A 24221-nucleotide genomic window follows, 5' to 3' on the forward strand; every position below is an offset into this window, starting at 1 on the left:
TTGGAAGACGCTGGAGGATTGGGGCACATCTAACTCACTCTTCTTTTCCTCCAGCTCCGTCTCACAGGCTGAAGCGTCAGCCCCAGAAGTTACACCCAACCCAGCTCCAAAGAGAAAGAAGAGGCGGCGAAAAGCAACAGCTGCTCCCAGCTCACAGCCTGGCATGTAGCAGGTGCTCAGAGCCTTGACCCCTCAGGTCCTCCTCTCAAGCTTAGTCTCAGGCCCTCAGCCCCAGGCAGCAGTTTTGTTTGCAAAGGCTCTTTTTATGGCTGGAGGAGGAAAACTGGTAACCGCATTTCTCCAGCTGGAAAGAGCGGATATCCCTGTGCTGTGGGTCCCTTCCCTGGGCTCTGTTCTTGCTGGTGAGATGCACTGCTTCCCACATAAATAAAAGGCAGGACATGGTCTACGATAGATCACAGTTTTTTTTAATGACATAAGCGAGGAGAACAATCTCACGTTCATACTAAAAATTCCAACTAGACTCACAGGAATTCAGTCTGTATTTGTAATGGAAAGTCCCAGCCTCCCGTCCCTGTCCAGTGCACGTACATGTCCACACCCGCACTCACGCGCTCACACTCAGGCTGCGCCAGGACGCCCGCTTCAGGGGGCTCCTGGATCAACTGTCCTGCCTGTGGAACTGAGGTAAATTACCTAGCTGTAGCTGCAGGTACTAAGCTGAGAGGGGCTACCTTATGTAAGGTATAGGCGCAGGTGTCTGAGGCTCGGGTCCCTCCTCAGCTCCACACACAAGTTATGTACTAACAGAGCTCTCCTTGGGGCTGGGGAGGCACAGTCCCCTGCCTGCCACACAACATTCACGCTCATTCACCAAGGGGAGGGGGACTAGTTACATCTACATCACATTATTTATAAAATAAGAATTACATTTTGTGTTTCCGGAAGGAGCTCTAGTCCCTCAGGAAAGCTGCCTGGGACAGCATTTGAGCCTCTTCTTCACACAGGCATAACTTAACTATACAGCTAAATTTCTAGTCAATAGCATTTATACTTAACCACCTCAATGAACCAAGCTTGAAGGAATTTAAAAGGCAATTTAGCTTAAATACAAAAATAAATTTTTATTTTGTTAAAAAATGTTTAAATATTTTTCCTTTTAATTTAGACACACGCATTCATACTTCTCCCAAAGAGGATGGGCATGGCAGCAAGGTTTTTGGGCCTGGGGTATGTGGTTTTGGAACCAAGGAAGAAGGAAGGAAGGGGTGGAGGAAGTAAGATACAATTTTAAAATGTGGTTAATTGAGGTTTTCTAACAGATACTACAAGTGATCTAGCCTACGGTGAAGTTAGGCAGGTGGGAAAGAAACAGCAGAGGGAAGAGGCCTTTGCTTCCCCTCAGACCCATCCTCCTTGGGCTGCCAGCCCTTAAAGTCAAAACACCATTTGAAAATTCAGGACTCGGCACTTGTAGCCATAAGTGGTGCTACTTTCCACATTCAATTAGCGAGGCCCCAGGAACTTGAGAAACAGTTAAGTCCGGCACTACCAACATGCCGCCACTCATACAATTCAGTTCTTCCTCCAAACTCGATTCAAAGAGCAATAGACGTGAGCATCAGACAAAATAACACAGGACAAGGCTTTAGACATACGATCCCGGAGAGGCAGACGAGCCCAATGAGGCCAACGGGGACGGTGGGCAAGGAGGCAGCTGAAAGCAGCGGGGGCGTCCTGCCTGCTCCAGGAGCTTCCCGCTCCTGGGGAAGGTATCACCCCTGGGTCTGCCAGGCTAACAGTCTTGAGCCACCAAGCTTTTAGGGGCCAAACTGGCAGAGAGGGTCGGGGATGAAACAGCGGCTCGGACTTGGCAGGAGGAAGTGGAACAGCAGGAGCAGCACCCGCTGGGGTCTCCAAAGGCAAAGCTAGAGTCAGGATCATTTTAAATGGAATCGATCCTGCAAGGAACCAGTAAGGGATGAAGCAGCGAGAAATGGGGAAACAGAGTCCCCTAATGGGACCAGAGGGGGAGAACCACTTTTTATAGCCAAGCCAAGCAAGGTAAAGTTTTAGGGATAATCCATCCCCCAATCCCATCAAGTGCATATCAGAGATGCAAGTGGGTGAGGGCTCTACCTGCTGCCCTCCGGCAAAGCTGGCTCTCAGGGAAAAGGCGGGAAGGGAGGCCGCCTGATCAAGCTCATACACTAAACGAGAGTCAGGGAAGGCAGTGGACGATATGTACAGATGTTTCTTTAGTTCTCTCCAGCCTCACCAGTGGAACTGTTCAAGTAAGGTAGTAATAGGCTTCTGCCCCGCCACATCCTGCCTCCCCCTCCTCCCTCGAGAGGCCCGAGGCTTCTGCTTCCTGGAAGAGGGAAACAGCCCCTGGGGCTGCCACCACCTCCCTGGTGGCCGAAGCCAGAGGTCTGGGGCAGGTCTGCGTTATGGAACTGGAAGGGTCAGAGGCTCTTCCTAGCAGGTGCTGAGGTCCAGATTTGGGCAAGGGAGGCGGGGGTGGGGGGGCAGGGGCAAAGGCTATTTCTTGCGGGTGTGCTGCCTTCGGGCCTGCAGTCGCTGTCGAGCCCCTGGGGTCTTGGATCCCGCACCAATGGAAAAGGAGGGGGCCGCCGATCCTGGAAAGATTCAACAAGATCTCATCAGGGTAGCTGCTACCTGAGAGCAGTCTCTAAAGAACACCGGATGCTGGGAGAAAGCCTCGCCAAGCTCTAGCAATTCTTCCGGGGGAGGGCTTATTAAAAAGGCAAAATCCCAAGACCACAGATAGGCTGGGAGCAAGGCCCAGGAAGGCATTTTTACCTGGCGTCCCAGCAGTCTGGCTCCTTCTCATCTCTGCTGCCCAACTCCAAACCTGGCTTGTGCTGGACTCCCAGACGGCGCTCGGAGAGCCGGAGCTGCCAGCCCACCCCACCCCATCTTCAGAGAGGAGAGACACAGGTCACACTGGCAACGAGGAGACTGGCCGCTTACCGAAAGGTCCAACTCCGACAAAGCCTTGGGCGGGTGTTGAGGATGCCCCAAAGGAGAGGCTGCTGCCTGATGCGCCCACCCCAGGAGCAGGGGTGTTCTGACCAAAGGCGGGTGTGGAGGTGCCTAGGATGAAGAGACAGCAGAGAACTGTAGAGACCAGGCCGGTGAGCAGAGGGCCTCAAAGCAGAGGGTTATAAGCCTAGTGGGGGGGTCTGCTCCCAGCAGGGCCTTCCCCGCAGGGCCCCTTAGCTCCCGTTCAGCCTACTGGAAGGAGGCCTTAACACGCATTGCCCCAGGTGGGCCTCCCAGCCTGCTAACAGCTGTGCCGCAGTGGAGACAAGCCCCTCAGGTTGCCTTCTGACCACCTACGGCGTAGGGCCTCTGCATTCCCTTGGCCACCAGACACAGCAGCAGATGACCGTCAGTGGACCGCCACCTGTAGCCTGACCCGGTTACCTCCCTTCCACCAGGACTAGAAGCGTTATGCCTCTTCTCCTCGTTCACCGGTCTCCTCCCCTCCACCCGGTGGGTCCCCTGATCTCCCCCCGGGGCCCACTGGGACTCAGCCACCAGAAAACGCCCCGCCCTCACTGAGTGCTGCCATCCGCACCAGTCCCGCGGGGAGGGCCGCCTGCTCTCCCAGCTCTTCCTCGTCCCGGGGTGGGGGTGGGGGGCCGGGCTGGGGCCGGCGTCTTTCTGGCTTCCTGGGGCCCGGCCTGGCCCCCGTCTCTCCCCCCACTCCCGCCTCCCCTGCAGGCACTGCACTGGCTCCCCGCTCGCCACCGCAGCAACTCCGGCTCCTGCTTTTCCTCAGCCTCAGAGAACCTCCGGGCCACCGCCCCTGCTGCTTTACTTGGTGAGTTGCAACAGGCGGGCCTTGCCGGCTACCACTTATTTTAGGTATCTCGTAACTGAATGGCGCTGGGGAAAAAGAACGGTGCCGAATGGCCTCACTGTAACTTCACAAGCACGCTTTTCCAGCCTCAAAGCTGCCTGCGATCCCATCCCATCTTCTCCCCAGCTCCAAAGCGACCACTTTCAACAGGCCCTGCGGTGCCCTCACACACACCTCCCCCCAGCCACAGCCCAAGCTCTTCTTGTCAGTCTCGGAGGTTAAATTTGTTACTTCCTCAGAAAGGCATCCCTCCACAGTCATTAATCACATACTTTTATTGCTACCTGCCACACTATTTACACATTTAACACCTGTTTCTTCACTACCACAACGTAAAGCTCCCCAAGAACAGATGCCGCACAGCAGACCAAGTCAACTCCTGACCTTACCTCCAAACACAGGTTTGCTGTCCGGCGTGCTGGCCACGTTGAAGGCAAAGGGTGTGCCCTGGCTGGGCGCGCCCAAGCTGTTCTGACTCAAGCCTCCCCCGAAAGGGGTTGTGCTGCCAGTGGTCCCACTCTGTCCCGCTCCAAAGCCGAACGCTCCAGAGGCAGAGCTGGTGCCTGGGGTGGCTGCACTGATCCCAAAGCCCCCACCGCCGGCTGGGGCTGCCGGTCCCCCAAATGTGAAGGGCGATGGTGTTGTGCTGCCGAACACTGAGCTACTGGTCCCACTGCTGGCGGTCTGGGTTGTAGCTCCAAAGCCAGAGGTGGTGGCTGCACCGAAGGAGAAGGCAGCTGTGGTGCCGCCAAAGGCTGGCTGGGTGCTGGCAGGGGTGCCAAAGGCAGAGGCCGTGGCCTTCAGACCGCTGAAGGCCGACTGCGCAGTGCCACCAAAGGCTGGCTGGGCCGGGGCTGGCGCTGGAGCCGCAGTCGGGGCCGGGGCTGCAGAGTTTCCGAAAGTGAAAGAGCTGCCGAAGCTGGGGACGGGGGTCGACTTGGCAGCCCCCTGCTGCTGCCCATCCGCAGCCCCGAAGGCGGGCTGGGGGTTGGCTCCTGGGTAGGACGGGGGAGGTGGCTTGGCGCTCGGGCCGAAGGGAATGTTGAACGCTGGGGCGGTGGCGCTACTGAACGTCAGCGTGGGCTGGCTGCTGCTGACTGGGGCTGAGGCGGTGAGGGTGCTGCCAAAGCCACTAAAGCTGGCTGTGCTGCTGCTGCTGCTGCTGCTGCTGCTGGGGGCGGTCTGGGCGGCACTGGGAAGGGACTGGCCAAAGGTGGCGACTGCTGTTGAAGCGGGCATGGCGGGAGGCTTGCCAAATTGGAATATGGGGCCCACGGCTGGGGTGAAGCTGGCACCGGAAGCAGGGGGAGTCCCAAAGAGGAAGGGCTGGGAGGCGGAAGCGGTGGTGCTAGTCACGCTGCTCGGGGTGCTGGTCGCGGTGCGCACACCGAAGCTGAACGCGGGCTTCGGAGCAGAGTCTGCGGAGGCGCTGGCTGTGGTCATGGACACCACTGCAGAGGTGGCGCCAGCCTGGCCGCTGAAGAGAGGGGCGCTCGTGGTAGTGGCTGGAGTAGCTGTTTGCTTGAGGGAGAAGGGAGTTAACATGGGCACAGATGCAGGTGGCCCCATGTTGCTAAAGATAGGCTTGAAAGTGAGGGGTGGGCTGCTAGTCGTCATGGGGACGGCTGAGCTGGAAGATGCCGCGGCTGTGACCTTGGAAGGGCTAGAGGGCAAGGGGCCCTCATTCTCGCTTTTAGGTGGGACCACAAAAATGGGCTTGAACATGGGAGATGCTGAAGACACAGCAGGGGCCGCAGAGGCAGGAGGGTTAACAGGTGGGGTGCTCAGCATTCCAAACAGAATACTCTGCTTGGGGCTGGGAGACAGGGCGGACGGGGCTTGGGATTTGGCAGATGTCTCAGCCTGAGGGTCCGGAGGTGACTTGGTGTCAGTGACTGGTCCTGGGGAAGAAGCAGGGGTCAGCCCCAAGAAAGTGGTGGTGGATTTGGAGTCTTCGGAGGTGCCTGGAAGGGGTGCTGACTCTGAAGAGCCCAGAGGGGCCAGAGGGCTGGGTGTCTTCGGAGGCGAATGGGCCACAGTGGTTGCCACGCCAGCAGATTCTGGGAAGAAGAGTAGAGAAAGTGAATTTGGAATATCTCAAACATGATGCAGTGTTCAATGCCTAGCACAGTGCTAGGGATTCAACAGTCAACAATTACGACTAAATCTATACCACAGGCCTTTAAACTGTTCATTCCTGAAAGTCAAAGAAGTGTTCATAATTTCTACCCTTCACAGGTCATAAGAAAAACAGGAGAGGATAAAACTTGGCCCAGTTGGGGGTTAGATGTGTAGAAACTGAGAAAAATCCAATTACCTGAACTCAAGTCCAATTAATTATGTAGATAAACCTTATTCATCTAACAAAGATGTACTATATTACATTCACCCACCAGGTGCTAAGTACAGAGCATATGACCATGAATGAGATGGTCTCTGCCCATGAGCCCTGGGAGAGGCTGAATACCTAATATATTCTACACTATGATGAAGTGCAGTAGAGGAGTGTGTATATATGCAGTGCCAAGAAGGCAAGGGGCTGGAACAGCCAGCAGGTCCTTGGAAGCCTATTACCTTGTGCCTGCCGTCTAGCAAGCATGTGACAAGACACCTTAACCATGTGACCGTTTATACTTCAGGGACACCTCATGAGGTGAGCACTGTTCTTATTTTACAGATGAAGACAACAAGGCTCAGAGCAGCTAAGGGACTGGGTTTCAAATCAAGAGCTATTTGACTACCAAAGCTAAGCTGCCTTCCCCAGCTTTAAGTGTTGCAGCCCTTCCCTAAATGTCCTGACTACAGATTTCTAAAGCTCTTAAGCCTGCACCAGCTCAGGTTTGGGAAGTTAGAATAGGTTCAACCTTTGCAGCAATTTCCAGCAGCTGATGGGCACGGTGCTTTTACTTCCACCTAAACAAAGGCTGATGTCGTTACGTGCTCTAAAGGAAGCTCTCCCACTCACCGGGGAGGGATGGTAGGCCTGGGGAATTCTGCATCTTCTTCAAGCTCTCCAACAATGGGTTAGTGCTTGGGGCTGGGAGGGAGGCTGGGGATGAAGCAGTTCCAGCAGCAGGCAGGGTAAAAGTGAAAGAAGACTGACTGGTAGGTGGGTTCTCAGTGACAGAGTTTGAGGCAGCATCTAGGGAAGAAAGAAAAGATGACATTGTCCTCCCTTGTTTGGGAATTCTTTCCAGTGGCATATCATGGAGCACGGGGAGTTCAGGGCCTCAGGACAACTCATTTAGAAAGGCTTCCCTTCAGTCTCAGTGCTCACTGTTCTCCAGATTCCACTGAGGACCCAAATGGACTTCCTAGATGAGAAAGACCAAAATAAAACCAAAGGAAACAAACCCTCTCTGGGGTGTGAAACTGATCTACATTCCTTACCAGTCTTATCCTCCAAGACCTTGTTAAACCACTGTAAAGAAGCTTTCTTTTCCAAGTCTAAGTCTTCAGCAGTGATTGAATAACCAAGCTGGGGAGGTGGAGGCTACCAAAGAGAAAAAGAAGTTGTCAATCAGGAGAAACTGGAAGAATCCTATATTTAGCCTTCCTAAGACAGAGTTAAGTGGGGGTGGGCAGAGGTAGATGGACAAGACCATACCAAGGTCAGCTGGTCCCCTCGCCTGGAGGGCAGCAACTGAACCTTCCGTTTACGCCGCCCAGAGCTGCCAGGTGTTGATGGGGAATTCCACGAGTTCTGTTTCTTACATGTGGTTTTATCTACAACTAAAAAAAAAGAAAGACTTGTTTTCTTCCTCCTCTCTGCCAGAAATGGATAGGTTTGTCTATCCCGTTTTTTTAAATTTTGTTTTGTTTTGTTTTTTTTGCGGTACGCAGGCCTCTCACTGTTCTGGCCTCTTCCGTTGCGGAGCACAGGCTCTGGACGCGCAGGCCCAGCGGCCATGGCTTACAGGCCCAGCTGCTCCGTGGCATGTGGGATCCTCCCGGACCGGGGCACGAACCCGTGTCCCCTGCATCGGCAGGCGGACTCGCAACCACTGTGCCACCAGGGAAGCCCTATCCCATTTTTAACATTGAGTTTTCAATGGGTATCTCTGAAAGATTCGATCTTCCATGATTTGGGCTCTTGGATGGTGTCTGAAAGATTATGTAGTCAAAGGCTTCTGGTGGCGCAGTGGTTGGGAGTCCACCTGCCGATGCGGGGGACACGGGTTTGTGCCCCGGTCCGGGAGGATCCCACAGGCCGCGGAGCGGCTGGGCCCATGGGCCATGGCTGCTGGGCCTGCGCTCCGCGGTGGGAGAGGCCCGCGTACCACACACACAAAAAAAGATTATATAGTCAAGAGGATATAAAGGCAGAATTGCTCCAAATGCAGGTATACAACTGCTTGCTGGACAATAATTATCTGGATTGGTCACAGATACCTCAACCTAAGCTTATCTGTAGCCCACCGTTACCACACGTTATACTGTACCTGTCTGTGTCACCTTTCTCCCTTACCTGACTATAAATTTCTGAAGGACAGAAACTCCTGTCTCTGTATCTAACAGGCCGTCCACAAGGCAATGCTCAACACTTCCACCACCAAAAGCCACCCTAGTGCATTCATCAACTTACCCTTTTCTCCCTGGGACTCCTTGTCTGTTACCAATGGAGTTGAAGAACTAGAATGATGAGAAAGCTCCTCTTCTCTGTAGGAGGAAAAGGCAGAATTAAGTTTAAGAAAGACTTGCTGACAAAAAGTACTGGATAACTTCTTGTACCTGCTTACCTACCAACTGGTCTAGAACAACCATGATATAAGACCTCAGTATGCCAGGAGAAAAAATAAAAGAAGTCAAAAGAAAATTCCAACAGAAAAGAATGGAGGCAGTTCATGGAAACCAAGGAGAAACCTTTGTCTTACAACAAGCACAAATCAGTGATCTTCAAAACCTTACTTACAACCCACCAAGTCCCTGAAAGTTCTAGTCACAGATCTGATCCCTAACAGAATGACATTCAACTTGACTGTAGGTACCTAGAAGGTCAGCTGGAGTCAAAAACATGGAAGTCCGCTGCCCGATGACATCGTTCGCTCTGTTCATTCTATTCTGTGTGGCCTCTACTCTTGCACCCCTGTCACTCACGCTACAGTGTGAGGAAGAGAGCCAGAGGCCTCTACAGTTGGTACAAAAGAACTGTAAGAGATGAGAGCGATTCAGGCGGGCCTTTCCCTGTCCTCTAGATGTTAATTTCTTTGATCCTCCAAATCAGAGTTGCAGAAAGCCTAACAGCCGAGTAAACGTCCCTCTTTTCCTGACCGCTTAGTAATCCACGCAGCAAACAATGATGGATTACCTTATTTTCTTTGCTGGCCGCTCTGGTGTCTGGGAGCGGGATGAGGCTGGGCTAGAGAAGGGAGATGAACCGGGTCCACTCCTCTTCCACAGCTAAAAGGCAAACACAAATAACGTGACTGACCCTAGTTGATAGTTTATCATCTGACCTTCAATATAATGCTGTGGTTCTATTTATCACTGCATATAAAATCTCCTTTTAGCTAACTAAAAAAATATTTCTTTGTGAAGGAAGGCTCCTGAAAAGAAAGTCAATTGCCAGTATTAACTACAGGAGAAAAAGCCTGAAAAACTAACGGAACGCTAACTAATAAATGTAGAAGGAATGAATGTACTTTTGGCGTATATTAAAAAGGGGACTGTCACATTCAGTAATGGTTTAGAGCTATGATGTGCATACACGTTTACTCTATATTGTCTGTGGAAATGATAAAAGTAAATTAAACTGTTCCAATGAAGATAAGCTAATAAACTAATTTAGTTTTGCTCTCATTAAATTTTCAGTTTTACTTTATTAACTTTATTTTTTTAAAATATACGATCATGGGGCTTCCCTGGTGGCGCAGTGGTTGAGAGTCCACCTGCCGATGCAGGGGACACAGGTTCGTGCCCCGGTCCGGGAGGATCCCACATGCTGCGGAGCGGCTGGGCCCATGGGCCATGGCCGCTGGGCCTGCGCATCCAGAGCCTGTGCTCTGCAACGGGAGGGGCTGCGGCGGTGAGAGGCCCGCGTACCGCAAAAAAAAAAAAAAAAAAAAAAAAATATATATATATATATATATACACACACACATATATACGATCATGACATCTATGACTTTTGCAGCATCAGTGGTATTTATCGTTATAATTATCCATGCATCTGTCTCTTCACCAAGTGGAGTCCCCTGATAGCAAAGGTAGTCTGTTTTCATCTCTGCCTCCTTCGAAGGGGCCTAGCAGCAAAGTACTTGACAAAGAGCAAGCTCTCTGCAAATAGGTTCACTGTCTCTGGCCTATTTACAAAGATACTGAACTATCACCATAGGCAATTTTCCTACTGAGAAGCTTCTAGTGATTTCTTACTCAGTAAAATTGCATCATATAAGCACAAACAGGGAGGCAACAATACTTCATAAAAATTTTAAAAAGGTAAAGAGGGTTTTAAATCAAAGACAGGTGGTAAAGCAGTAGAGTAGTTCCATAAGACTAATGTCAGGAAACCGAGACTCAGAATAAGCTTGAGGAAAAAGCTGAAATCAGTAATAGTTTTTTACGTTATGCTCAGGTAAATAACGAGAAAGGACAGCCATCTGAAAAAACAAGTGCTTAGGCCTCACACCTGTATTTTTAACGAAGTGCCAAAGGTGATTCTAACCTTTAGCCAGGGTGGAAGACAACCTGGTTCAACAATTAGGAGGAAAATGTTCTATCTCTACTTCATAGACTATACACACACACAATCCAGGTGTCATAAAGAACTATTTAAAAAAACCAAATGAGCTCTTAAATAACTTGGGGTAGGGAAAAGACTTTCTATTCCAGAAACAAAGGAGAGATAACTGACAGACTGTCGTAGGACAACTAAGAACCTCTCTAAATAAAAATGTCTCCATGTGGGAAGGAGACTTTACTATATACTCTGTACCATCTGAATTTTCAACCACAGTAATGTTTCCATAAACTAGAAATAAAATGTATGTGGACAGGAAACAAAAACACTCCAAAATGAAATAAAAACATAACTAGAAACAAAATTAAAAGGTAGATATATTCAACTAAAGTGATAATATCCTTAACATGTAAAAGTGAAAGTCTTGCAATTCCATATAAACATAATAAACATATCAAATGAAAAGTGGGCAAAGGCTATACCAAGGCAAGTCATAAAAAGAAACAATCTATGTATCCAGCAGTCAATTTAGTTCTGCACTGTAATTCAATTTTTGTCAAGTTCCTATTTCATAAAGGTACTATCCTTTATACTTTACAAAGAATAGAAGCAAGACCATTCCCATCATCAATAAATTTATAATCTAGAAAAGAGATAGGATGGTACACAAATTGACTATAATAGACAAGAGATGAATGAAGTCTCTAAAAAGGAGTCCAAGAAGAGAGAGATTATGCAGAGTTCGGTTAGAAGAATAATAAAGGATGAAGGTGACATTTGTGATGGTCCTTCATAATCTGACAAAAACACCTGAAGAAAGACAAACTTTACAGGCTTGCAGTAGGATGGACACATGATTCCGGATGGAGAACAGGACAAGAAAAGGCAACAAAGCAGGAAGGAATTAGGTGCTCTTACAAGATAACAAATATGCTGCTTTGACTTAAATATAGGGTATATGTAAAGGAATAATAAGGGATGGGGTCAGAAATGCAAGCTAGGGTTTTGAGGTTTTGAAGGCCAGGGTTACTATTCCTACTTTGGAAAATGACAAGTCTTATATAAGACTTACGAAGATATCAATGTCACGCACAACGAGATCTAAGGACAGTTCACTTTCTCTAATTGGCACCAGTCTAATATTTGTAATGATTTTATAATATCAAAGCTAGAACTTCTAGTTTGGGTAGCTGTGGGTTGGGTATATACTACTGCTCCTCTGGAAAAATACAATTAAGTCAAATATCTCTACTACCACTTGCACCAAATAGAAGGGCTGTCATCTCTGTTGACTACTGGGCATGTTTACTGCTTCAGTACACATTTCTTTGAAAGAGAAGTTTCAAGATAAAGAACTTTCATATTACTCTAATCTCCGCTTCCAATGACTTCCTTACTTTCTTGATAATTTAAAATAACTCATGCCATGGACCATTTCAAAGATAATTATGATCAAAATTGAAAGTACACTATGCTCTCCGTTCTAGAACTTCTCCTTCTGACAGCATTATATATTCAAATATCACACACAAACAGGGGACTGGTAACTACTTACAATAAAACACCCAGAAGCTATTAGTGTCAGTGAGTATATTACTTGCCGTAGTGACGTCACAGGCTCTACCAGGGGTGAGGGTGCTTTAAGACAAAATCTGACCATGTTTCAGGCTATGGGTTTGTTTGTTTTTTAATGCATAAGCACCATTTATTTAGTTTTTATTGATATATAGTTGATTTATAATGTTTCAGGTGTATAGCAAAGTGATTCAGTTATACATACATATATGTGTGTGTATACATTCTTTTTCAGATTCTTTTCCATTATGGGTTATTACATATTGACTACGTTGTTTCAGACCAACCCTGTTGTGGAGGACAAACTAAAAATGCTGAAGAAAATATAAAATACATATGTTTGAAGGTATGGTGGTATGGAGAGCTACCAAGGCAGTGAGACACTGTGGAGGTAAGACAGAGGAGAGGAGCCAGCAGGTGAGGAGCCTCAGGGCGACTGCTCCTTCCAAAAGTAAAAGCTGCAGTTGAGAGGCTGAGAAAAGCTTTCGGCAGCCCTGCAGGGCTGGGAAGACAAAAACCGGAATTCAGGGCTTTGCAAAGTAGAGGGGCCCTAATATACACCTTAGGCTTTTGGTTCGAATCCCAAAGGCTACATAGTAGGGTACAGGGCAAATCAGAAATAAACCAGCCCTCACAAGAACTGACAACCAACTCAGAATCATGTCAGTTCCAACTGTACAGGGGTAATCTGTCCCAATCCTAGCTGCCTGCCAGAGGCAAAAGACAGACCTCTCTGGAGGAAGATACTATCATTCAGAGCTTCAAGTCATTGTCCCACCACCCCTCCAATGTCTGACAGTAAAACAAAACAACAAAAAAGTATGTAAGAAGATAATATTCAAGGACTTCCCTGGTGGCGCAGTGGTTAAGAATCTGCCTGCCAATGCAGGGTACATGGGTGACAGCCCTGGCCCTGGTCCAGGAAGATACCACATGCCGTGGAGCAACTAAGCCTGTGCGCCACAACTACTGAGCCTGCGCTCTAGAGCCCACGAGCCACAACTACTGAGCCTGCATGCCACAACTACTGAAGCCCATATGCCTAGAGCCCGTGCTCCGCAACAAGAAAAACCAACGCAATGAGAAGCCCGTGTACCAAAACGGAGTAGCCCCCGCTCGCGGCAACTAGAGAAAGCCCGCGCGCAGCAACAAAGACCCAACACAGCCAAAAATAAATAAATTTTAAAAATTAATTTCTAAAAAACTAAAAAGAAAATACTAGAATTAAAAAGAAAGAAAAAAACTGTTATTATTGTAGACAACATGATGTACATACAAAAATCCTAAAGAATATACAGATGAATATTCAGAATTTAGCAAATTTTCTGAATACAAAAATCAGTTGTATTACTATATATCAGTAACAAATTTCTAATATGCTATTTATAATAGCATCAAAAACATGTACCTAGGAATAAATGTAATAAAAAATATGTAAAACCACTGCACAGATAAGTTAAAGATGATGTAAATAACTGAAGACTACCCATGTGCATGGACTGGAAGATTCAATATTGTAAATGTCAACTCTCTCCAAAATAATTGGGAGATTAAGGGCAATCCCAATCAATATCTTAGCAGTTTTTGGTATGGAAATTGACAAGATGATAAAATTATATAGAAATGCAAAGGGCCAAGATCCAAGACAATTCTGAAGAGGAATGAGAGAAATGAAAAAGTTGGATGACTTACTCTACTAGATATCAAAACTTAAAGACTGTGTGGCACGGGGCAGAAAAACAGACCAGTGCAACAAAACAGAATCTATCAACAGAAATGGATCTACAGATATACTGACACAAATTATGACAAAGGTGGTGCTGCAGAGCAATAGGAAAAGGACGGGCCTTTCAATAAACGTTGCTGAGTCAAATAGATATTTAGATGGAAAAATACTAATTTTGATCCCTACCTTACATCACACATAAAAATCAATTTCAAGGGCTTCCCTGGTGGCGCAGTGGTTGAGAGTCCGCCTGCCGATGCAGGGGATGTGGGTTCGTGCCCCGGTCCGGGAAGATCCCACATGCCGCGGAGCGGCTGGGCCCGTGAGCCATGGCCGCTGAGCCTGCGCGTCCGGAGCCTGTGCTCCGCAACGGGAGAGGCCACAGCAGTGAGAGGCCCGCGTACCGCAAAAAAAAAAAAAAAAAAAAAAAAATCAATTTCAAGAGGATTATAGATCTAAATTTAAAAAGGAAAAATAATAAAGCTTCTAGAACGTAGCAAAAGACAATATCATCATGACCTTAGGCAGGCAAAGACTTCCTCAACAGTACACAAAATACACTAACCATAAGTGAAAAGGATGAAACGGTGAGCCACAGAGTAGGACACTTACTTGTTGCAACACATATAATTCACAGAGACCTTGTATCTAGAACATATAAAGACCTTACAAAAATCAGTAAGAAAAAGACAGACAAACCTAATAGAAAAGAGCCAAGAAACTTGAACAGGTCCTTCATAAAAAAGAAAATACAAATGGCCAATGAACAGTTGATACCTCTATTTCATTATTAATCAGAGAAATACAAATTAAGACCACAATGAAATACTACTTCACACTCACTGGAATGGGTAATTAAAAGAGACAGGCAACACCAAGTGTTAGTGAAGATGTATAAACACAGGAACAAAATCTCATACTGCGCTGGTAGGAGAATCAGCTGAAACATCACCTTAAAAAGAATTATACAGGGAATAACCCTAGACCACTGGTGGTCCAGTGGTTAGGACTCTGCGCTTCCAGTGCAGGAGGCACAGGTTCGATTCCTGGTCGAGAAACTAAGATCCCACAAACTGTGCAGTACGGGGAAAAAAAAAGACTTATACAAAGCAGCACTATTCACAACAGCCAAGACATGGAAACAACCTAAATGTCCATCAACAGATGAATGGATAAAGAAGATGTGGTACATATATACAGTGGAACACTACTCAACCATAAAAAAGAACGAAATAATACCATTTGCAGCAACATGGATGCAACTAGAGATTATCATACTAAGTGAAGTCAGAAAGACAAATACCATATGATACCACTTACATGTGGAATCTAAAATATGACACAAATGAACCTATCTATGAAACAGAAACAGAATCACAAACAGAGAACAGACTGGTGGTTGCCAAGGGGGAGGAGGTTGGGGCAGGGATGGAGTGGGAGGTTGGGGTTAGCAGATGGAAGCTTTTATATACAGGATGAATAAACAAGATCCTACTGTATAGCACAGAGAACTATATTCAATATTCTATGATAAACCATAACAAAAAAGAATTTTTTAAAAAAAGGATGTATATTATGTACAATCATCACTTTGCTGTGTAGCAGTAATTAACACAACATTGTAAATCAACTATGCTTAAATTAAAAAAAAAAAAAACGTATACAAGAATGTCCATAGCAGCATTATGCGTAACAGCTCCCAACTAGAAACTCAAATGTCCAATGGTAGAATGGATAAATTAATTGTGGTATATTCATATAATGCAACAGTATTCAGCAATGAAAATGAAAGACCTATGACCACATGCAACAACATGAATGAATCTCACAAGTAAAATGTTGAATGAAAGAAGCCAAACACAGAAGAAAGCATATTCTGTTTCCATTTATATAAAATTCAAAAACAGGGAAAACTATATATGATGCTAATATTGAGGAAGGAAGAAGGGAAGAAGTAGTGACTGTGAGTGGGTATGAGAGGGGCTTCTGCATGTTGAAAATGATTTATTACTTGACCTGGGTGGTGGTTACATGAAGCTGTACATCTATATTTGTTTTTCTGCACATTATACTCTAATTTTAAAACAGCCGTTAGATAGATTACATGACATGGAATGCTATGCAATATATAATGATTAAAAAAGATGTAGAAAAACCATATATGCTATGATTCCATTTTGTTAAACAGACCAGAAATCTTGTGTATCATCTGTGTTTACATACATAGTAGGAATGTTAACAATAGGTGCCTATGGGATGGACACTGAGATAGCCAGGACAGGGGAATTTTTACTTAACGGTTATCTACACTTAAAAAAAATTCTGAAACCAGGAAAGGTAATATTGTAGCACATGTTACAAATTCCAACAAGAATTCAGTAAAAAGTTTCCTTCCTATCCAATAGTTATTACAGCTTCTATTACAGTTTCCTGTCAACATTATTCTATGCACATCAAAAGATTAAAGAAACCAGCAGCATGAACAGAGGACACTATACACACAGTTCTGCACCATGCTTTTTAAATATAATATTTTGAGCTCATTCACATCAGTGCCTATTAAAGCTGCCTTACTGTTTTTAACAGTTACACAGTATTTCAACTTATGGAAATAATGTAAGTCATTCAACCAGCCCCTTAAAAAGGTATGTTTACATTGTTTCCAAGCTTCTGCAAAAATAATGCTACAATCAACACCCTTGTATATGTCTTTGAGTACATGTGTAGGGTTAATTCCTAAAAGTAAACCTGCTGGATCAAAGGGCATGTGCATCTCTAATGCTAATAACAATGGCCACACTGCCCTCTAGGGAACTGTACCAACTGATGCTCCCACTTGTGAGACCTAAGTTTCCCCACCAGGGATCCAAACCAGGGCCCCCGGCAGTGAAAGCACCGAGTCCTAACCACTGGACCACCAGGGAATTCCGAGAAGCCTGCTTTTGCAAACATTTATTTTTATGGTTTCTATTTTACATTTAAATCTTTAGTTCATTTGGAATATGTTTCTCTAGTACTGTATATGAAAAGCTGCTCAAACTCACTCATAAGAGACACAAATTAAATACTGTTCCTCACCTATCACACTCATCTTTCATTTATATTACTGTAAGAGTCTTCTGGATAGATTAACTTATCTCAAAATTTTTCTCCCCTTGAAAATCTTCCTCCACACATGCTTTATTTTTTCCTAGCTACAACATATTGGGTACCCACTTATTAACAGGCACTGTAATGGGTACTTTTCAAACACTACCTTCAGTCTTTACAACAATGATTTAGAAATGAGACAAAGAGAGTTTAAGTGATTTACTTGCCCAAGACCCCAGAGCTACTAGGTGTCAGAGCCAAGACTGGAACCCACATCTGTCTGGTAGCAAAGCTTGCTCTGTTCCCTAGGCTATACTACATCCTCTTTCTAAAAAAGAATTACAACCACTTCTTTTTTTTTTTTTTTTTTTTTTTTGCGGTACGCGGGCCTCTCACTGCTGTGGCCTCTCCCGTTACGGAGCACAGGCTCCGGACGCGCAGGCTCAGCGGCCATGGCTCACGGGCCCAGCCACTCCGTGGCATGTGGGATCTTCCCGGACCGGGGCACGAACCCCGGCATCGGCAGGCAGACGCTCAACCACTGCGCCACCAGGGAAGCCCCAACCACTTCATATTTTTAAAACTTTCATTAAATTCTCAATGCCTATAGGATAAATTTCTTTTATGATCCAATGCAATCTGGAGTCAATCTACCTTTTGATTAAATTAATATCATTTACTGAATTATTCGTCCTTTGCCCATTTGTCTTGTATCAGGTTTCCACATATGATTGCTTTACTTTTTGGGCTTTCTATTCTGTTCCACTGGTCTATAGTTATCACTCAAGGGTTTGTATCTTCTGTTAGTGGTAATCCCAATATCTGACAGACAGAAGATATCTACAGATAACCAGGTAGTAACTACCAGGTAGTAAACACTGGCTGATCGATTAATTAATGCTAGGAACCCATTTCTCCCACAGCGCAAGACAAAAGTACCTGAGAGAGACCTCGAGTAGAACTGTAAGAACTGGCAATGGCATTGCGGCTGGAGCTAGGGATGCCACCTGTGTATGTGCTTGTCAAGGAGCTCATAGAAGAGGTGCGGGATCTCTTATTCGAGTGATCATCTGAGCTCTGGGAATTGAGACCTCTCTTCAGAGACCCAGGCCTAATAAAAAGGGGAAAAGATAGTTAGATGTATTATTAAAGACATTCTTTTAAGGCTTTGTCCATGGACACAAAATCTTCCTTAAAAAAAAACAAACTTAATAAAAGAGCATAATGCTCTTAATTTTATTATTAACAGTTTGGCTAAATATATCTGACAGTCAGGAAGAGAAAGCCAAATATTTTAAAAATCAAATATATGAGTCCACTGATATAATATTCTAGAAAATGCACACTAATCTACAGTGACAGGAAACAGATCAGCAGACACCTGGAGATGCGGACAGGATGGAGGGAGGTATTACTAAGGGGCATGGGGAAACTTTTGGAGGTGATGTTTACATGCATTATCTTGACTGCAGTGATGGTTTCCCAGGTGTATGCAAGTCAAAACTTATCAACTTGTACACTTTGAACAGGCAGTTTATTATTCGCCAATTATACCTCAATAAAACTGTTTTTTTTAAAAATCAGAGTTAAGAGAAACCAACCATTTTTTCTCAGCTTCCAACTGAAACAGAAATTCCCTGTACATCTTTCCTGTAGAATAAGTCATCCAACCCCTGTTATGATACTCAACCACGGACCAGTTTATTCTTATACTGGATGAAAATGTATTTCCTCTAACTTTCACCCATGGATACTATTTGGAGCCAAACTGAGCAAACTGTTTTTCTTTTTTCACGTGACAGTCCTTCCATAGTTTGGAGACCATTATCCAAATTTCCTTATTCTCCTTGAGATTTTTCTCCTCTGGGCTAGTATTCATACCCCTTCAAAACTGCCTTACCCACCACCAGCCCATAAAATCTTAGCTGCTCCACTCAGAATGCATTTCAGTTTGTGTACATGCTTACAGTGTAGTACACCAAACCAAACCCACTCCACAATCTGAGAAGAGCTAAGACGAGCAAGACTACCACTCACCGGCCTCATTCTAGTCTTTGTTCTTCTATCAGCGCAGACTAGGAGCACATTAGCTTTTTTGGCAGCCATAGCATACTGCTGACTCAAATTAAGCATATACGTTACCACAAGGCTTTTCACACATATTGCTGAGCCACTTTTCCTCCCAGCCAATTCCTCCTCAAATGTATTTAAACTCAAATGTAGAGATTTAATATTTATCTTAAATTTCATATTGTTACATTTTATCCATTGCACAAACCTTGTGATCTTTCTGTTTATATACTTGGTTATTAAATATATTTATAAACCCTCTTAGCCTTAGTGTGTTTTATCCATATCAATGAAAAAATATTAAAAGGAATTAGAAGATAGTTATTGTGGCAAATTACTCAAAATGTTCCTCTCTGACTTCAAAGATTTGAACCTGAACTAATAAAACAATGCAAAAAAGCAAAGAAAGTCTACAGGACAGTAACTCTGATGATTCCCTTTTTCCAAACAGTGTATCTCTCTCACTCATGGATGCTCACTTACTTAGGCACAAAAGAAGCAGGGACTCCGTTGGCCACCAGGGGCTCAAATGCTGAATGTCCGCTCCCACTGCTATCATGGCGCCTAGACAAATCAAAAAACTCTCAATTAAATGAAGTTACTTTTCTTTCCCCTTAAATCATATTCCCATATTCTTGGGACCCTATACTATTCCTATGGAGCATAGGTTCCATGCTAGACAAGAAGGGGAATGCTTCAACTCCAAAGATTCCAAAAGGTAAATTTATGCTAACAGTGTCCAGGCAGTAAGAAAAGTATGAAAATACTTCAAGACCTTTTGAACTCTTCAGGTGTATCAATTATTTGCTAACTTCTCACCAAAGTAGCAGAATCACAAATTTAACATCCTACCGTCCCCAAACTGAAAACAAAAACAACCCTTTAGGGATTAACCCACACATCCTATAGTGCTCTAGAGGTTAATATGGCAAGTCTATTAAGGAAAAACTTTACATATCACATACAAGAAGGGCCTATGCATGGTGCACAGAATCACTGCTTATTCCCATCATGGGAAAGATAGTACAGAACCCTCAGTTATAGGCTCACTGGGGTCAAGCAAAATTACCACCCTGCAGAACATGAGAAACCTATCTGCACCATAAAAATAGTTATTTCTTCTCCCACCTCCACACCTCCCCACCCCCTGCCACCCCTACTTAGCTAGTTGACATTAGCTCAAATTGCTCACTTATCAATCCTATCTCTAGTCATGATAACATGATTTTCCCGTTACATACATACACTTGCACTGATTAACATTTCCCTACTCAATTTTGTCACCTACAGTATCAAAGCTGACCAATTTTGAACCTATAGGATATGAACAATCTTCTCTAGGTAATGGGGCCAATGATTTTACATGTGGGGTCCACTGTCTCCTCAGAGAGCACTTCTTTGCCCACCTTATATAAAGAAGCCTCCTTCTCATTACCCTCTGTTATATCACTCTGTTTTTTCTCTCTATACACTTATAATTGGTCATTATCTTGCTTATTTTATTATCCTTATTTTTTGGTCTCTTTTCCTCAAACAAGCCCCATGAGGACTCCGTCTTGTTCAAAGCTCTCTCCGCTCTACCTAGAATAGGCTCTGGCACATAGTGGGTACTCCGTTTATTGAATTAGAAAAATGACTGGACTCCTTAACTTACTCCTTTGCAGCCTGTTACAGCCTTAACACCCATTTTCATTAAGTTATTGAAAACAAAATAATGAAATTGGTTTTACTCTCATTACTAGTAAGTCTACCATACCCTAGTCCTCACTTTTCTTTGCCAAGCACTCCCCTCAGCACAATCACAATACTGCAACTGGTGGTTACCCAAATAATTAAACAGCACGAGATTGTGAGGCGAAGACTTTAAGCATGCTCTCTCAAAAATAAAATTTAACACGTTTGTATCAAAAGTATGAGGCTAACATGGCTAACAGTTATTGGCGTATCTCTAGTACTTATGGAAAAGGTAAATTACAAAATTTATCTAACATGTGTCTTAGGAAATGAACAGCATTAAAGCCCTTGTTACCAAGCTCTTCCATGAAAGCCAAAGAACAGGACCTACTAAGGGTCACAAACTGGAGCTGGCCTCTATATCTTCTGGAGAGTGATCTATATTTCAACAAATCCCAGAAGCCCACCTGAGAGGCCTGTTATTACTCTGTTGGGACTGTTACCTTCTTTTATTTTCCTGGCCATCAGCAAATATTTGGTCTTCCTCCTCCACTGTCCTTTTCTTCCTCTCTTTGAGGGCATTCAGTACTGTCTCCTTTGCACATGGGTCTGGGGCACTAGTTGATGGTGAGGACAGTGTTGAGTTGATAATTTGCTCTCGTCTACAGTGAAAGATAAGATTCCAGCATCAAGATATTTTAATTATCATGCCATATAGCACAGACTTCAGTCACTGGACATCAGAAGCTAACCAACAAACAAAAGTATAATTTATACACTCACAGAAATTGCCCTTTGCAATTAAAGCTACAATCCAAGGCAAACAAAACAAAAAGATGGTTCAATTACTAGAATTTGGGATTTCTCATTCAAATAAGCAGCTACTTCTTTTTCTGCTTTGTCACAGGAATAACCAAAGAATAAAGTGGACAAATAGGAGTCTATTCTTCCAACGACAATACTCACATCGGAGAACGAGTCAATTTGCTATCTGGAGGAGCAATCCTCACTGTCACTGGGCTGCACACCATTTTGGAATTACGAGCAGATAGCACAGTCTTCTTGTGATAACCATTCCAGCATACTGTGGGAAGTACCCCCAGCAAGGAATATTGGGTCTGTTGAATTGGATATCTTCTTCGAGGTGTTATTACAAACCGATGTGATAAAGTCCCACAATCCCTGTGAAGAATGGGAGATACCAAAGAAGCTTAAAGGAATGTCAGAAAATTTAAATGACTAAAGAACCACGTGGGTTCAGATATTTTCCAGAGAGTTTAAACCTCTTTCAAAGCAACAAAGAACACATGGTATTTTTTTTTTTTTTTTTTGCGGTACACGGGCCTCTCACTGTCGTGGCCTCTCCTGTTGCGGAGCACAGGCTCCAGTCGCGCAGGCTCAGCGGCCATGGCTCACGGGCCCAGCCGCTCCGCGGCGTGTGGGATCCTCCCGGACCAGGGCACGAACCCGTGTCCCCTGCATCAGCAGGCGGACTCTCAACCACTGTGCCACCAGGGAAGCCCCACATGGTATTTTTATGGCAACTTTCCCCCATTTCATCTAAGGGCAGAAAGTGACAGCTGCTTAACAGCTGTCCCTACAATGGACTTCAACAATTTGAGAGGGAAATTGAAAACCTTGCCCACACAAGTAAACTACGATGGAAGAAAAGTGTGTGTTAGGATGTGTAGGGAGAAACTTTTCAAGAATGCTTCATTCTTCTATGCTAATCCATCAGTAACATACACTCAAAGTTAAACATTTTTATCACCTAATAACACCTAAACATTCATCTTCTCAAATAAATGTACTTTTCAAGAATCTAATAGTTTCACCAAATTTTTGTATTCTCTTGTATCACTCAGCTATTGGGACTAAATGAAACTGTCTCTTTGATTTGATCATCTTTATCTACCAAGTTTTATCAATCAAAGAGGTGTTTCCTGGGAACACCTCTTTGAGCTCGGCTAACCACAGAATTTCTCTTAGTGGTCCAAAGAAAAAAAATCTAACAAAACATACTCTATGACTACAATCGAAAGATAAAGACATTTTCACTAGAAGTAGGGATACTTAATGGTTTATCAAGTATTCTGCTAAATCTATATTGTATGAAAATTCAGACAGGTTTAAGAACTAAAAGGAAGGAAACAGCTGTGGCATCACATCTCATTCCAAAGGGTAAAGGGGGGCAGAAGACGACTGACACGCATCAAGGTGTTTCAGATGGCAAAACGACACAGAATCCACTTTGGACTTAATGAAAAAGAAAATTGGATTTGAAAGTCAAGTCCCTAATTCAAAGCCCGTCGACAGAGAGGAGAGTGTGGGAAAGATCAGGGTTATCTTACCGGTGGGAAGGCCTCCTAGAGGACCGGAGGAGAGGAGTGGGGAGGAAGGAGTGAACTTGAACGCCACGGGGATGCGCCGACTGAGCGGGCGGCGCGGTGCGGGCGGGTGGGCGTCGGCCCGGCCTCTCCCGCAGGTCCCTGCTCTCCGGGGCGGGGGCAGGCTGCGGGGGGCCTGGCTTGCCCAGGTAACTGCCCAAGAGGAGCAGTTCAGCGGGGTCGGGTCCTTCCAGCAGGCTCCGCGGCTCTAGAAGATTTCCGTTTACTGCCGACTTGGCCGGAGGCGAGGCGAGCAGTGTTCGCTGACGCCTGGCGTTCCGAACCAGCGAGAAGGCGCGCGAACCCCGGGGCTCGCGGCTCAGTCCCCACCAGGCCGCGGTAGCCCCCACAGCCAGCCAGGCCAGCGCAGCCGCCGCCGGCACCAGGTACAGCACGAGGCCGAGCAGCGACAGGACGAGAAGCGCCGCCCCAGCCGGCCCGCCGCAGCCCCAGCCCCGGCCCCGGCCGTCCCTGACACTCGCTAACGGCCGCCGTCGGTCGCCTCCTCCAGCCGCCGAAGCCGCCGGAGACATCGCGGCTCCGCGCCGCGGAGAAGACTTAAATATCCCAGCGTGCACCGCGCCGCGCGTCGCGTCACCGCGCGCCGACTGCGTCACTGCGCACGCGACTCGGACGAGCGATAGCGTAGGGAAACGCTACTGCCGGGCGACGCGCTAGACCCGACCCATTAAAGAAAATGCCGCCTCGCTAAACGCCGAGTTGTGATTCTTGTCCCTCGTGTACACCCGCACAGCACCCATCCAGAGGTGAGCCTCTTGGAAGAATCTTGTTAGAAATAAAAGCTCCGGAAAGCGACTACTCACGTAATGCTTATTTTCTAGGGGCCTAAACACCCTAGAAGAGATTATCAGGCACTTTCACAATTGCTACCTGAGGCTGCTAGTTTTTTCAGTTACTCAGTTTTCTGCCAAAGTATAAACTGCTAAAGGGAGTTGACTTCAACAGCAATAGTAAAAATCAAGACCAACCCAAACTATCCACCCTCATTAAATGTGGATCTGGTACTAATAAATTCCCGATCAAACTGCCTAATAGCCTAATAAACTGCAGATCAGACCTGAAGCTGCAATAGAAGTTTGCGTTTCTGCAGTACACACTGATAAAGGGGGGCAATTATCTACCAAATTTCACATTATGCTCCAGAATCGG

The 24221-nt window shown here is 45.6% G+C and overlaps 2 protein-coding genes across 2 annotated transcripts in view; one reads left to right on the plus strand and one right to left on the minus strand.

Moving 5' to 3' along the window:
- The window catches only part of NSUN5 (NOP2/Sun RNA methyltransferase 5), a 33175-nt gene extending 32761 nt beyond the window's left edge, over positions 1–414 (plus strand). Inside the window, exon 10 of the mRNA XM_060125192.1 lies at positions 55–414. Within this exon, the coding sequence (XP_059981175.1) occupies positions 55–169 (115 nt within the window). The 3' untranslated portion in view covers positions 170–414. The remainder of the gene's footprint in view (positions 1–54) is intronic.
- Positions 408–23635, minus strand: POM121C (POM121 transmembrane nucleoporin C). The gene is made up of 13 exons (XM_060125191.1): positions 23016–23635; positions 21631–21846; positions 21168–21326; positions 19474–19554; positions 17860–18031; positions 9159–9250; positions 8436–8509; positions 7458–7582; positions 7241–7343; positions 6816–6992; positions 4240–5910; positions 2956–3078; positions 408–2600 (listed from the first exon to the last, which is right to left on the minus strand). The coding sequence occupies exons 1-13, from the start codon at positions 23582–23584 to the stop codon at positions 2503–2505; spliced, it is 3660 nt and encodes a 1219-aa protein (XP_059981174.1). The 5' UTR covers positions 23585–23635; the 3' UTR covers positions 408–2502.
- Between the last annotated feature and the right edge of the window lie 586 nt (positions 23636–24221).

This window comes from Lagenorhynchus albirostris, chromosome 15, assembly GCF_949774975.1.
Source record: "Lagenorhynchus albirostris chromosome 15, mLagAlb1.1, whole genome shotgun sequence".
Lineage (NCBI taxonomy): Eukaryota > Metazoa > Chordata > Mammalia > Artiodactyla > Delphinidae > Lagenorhynchus > Lagenorhynchus albirostris.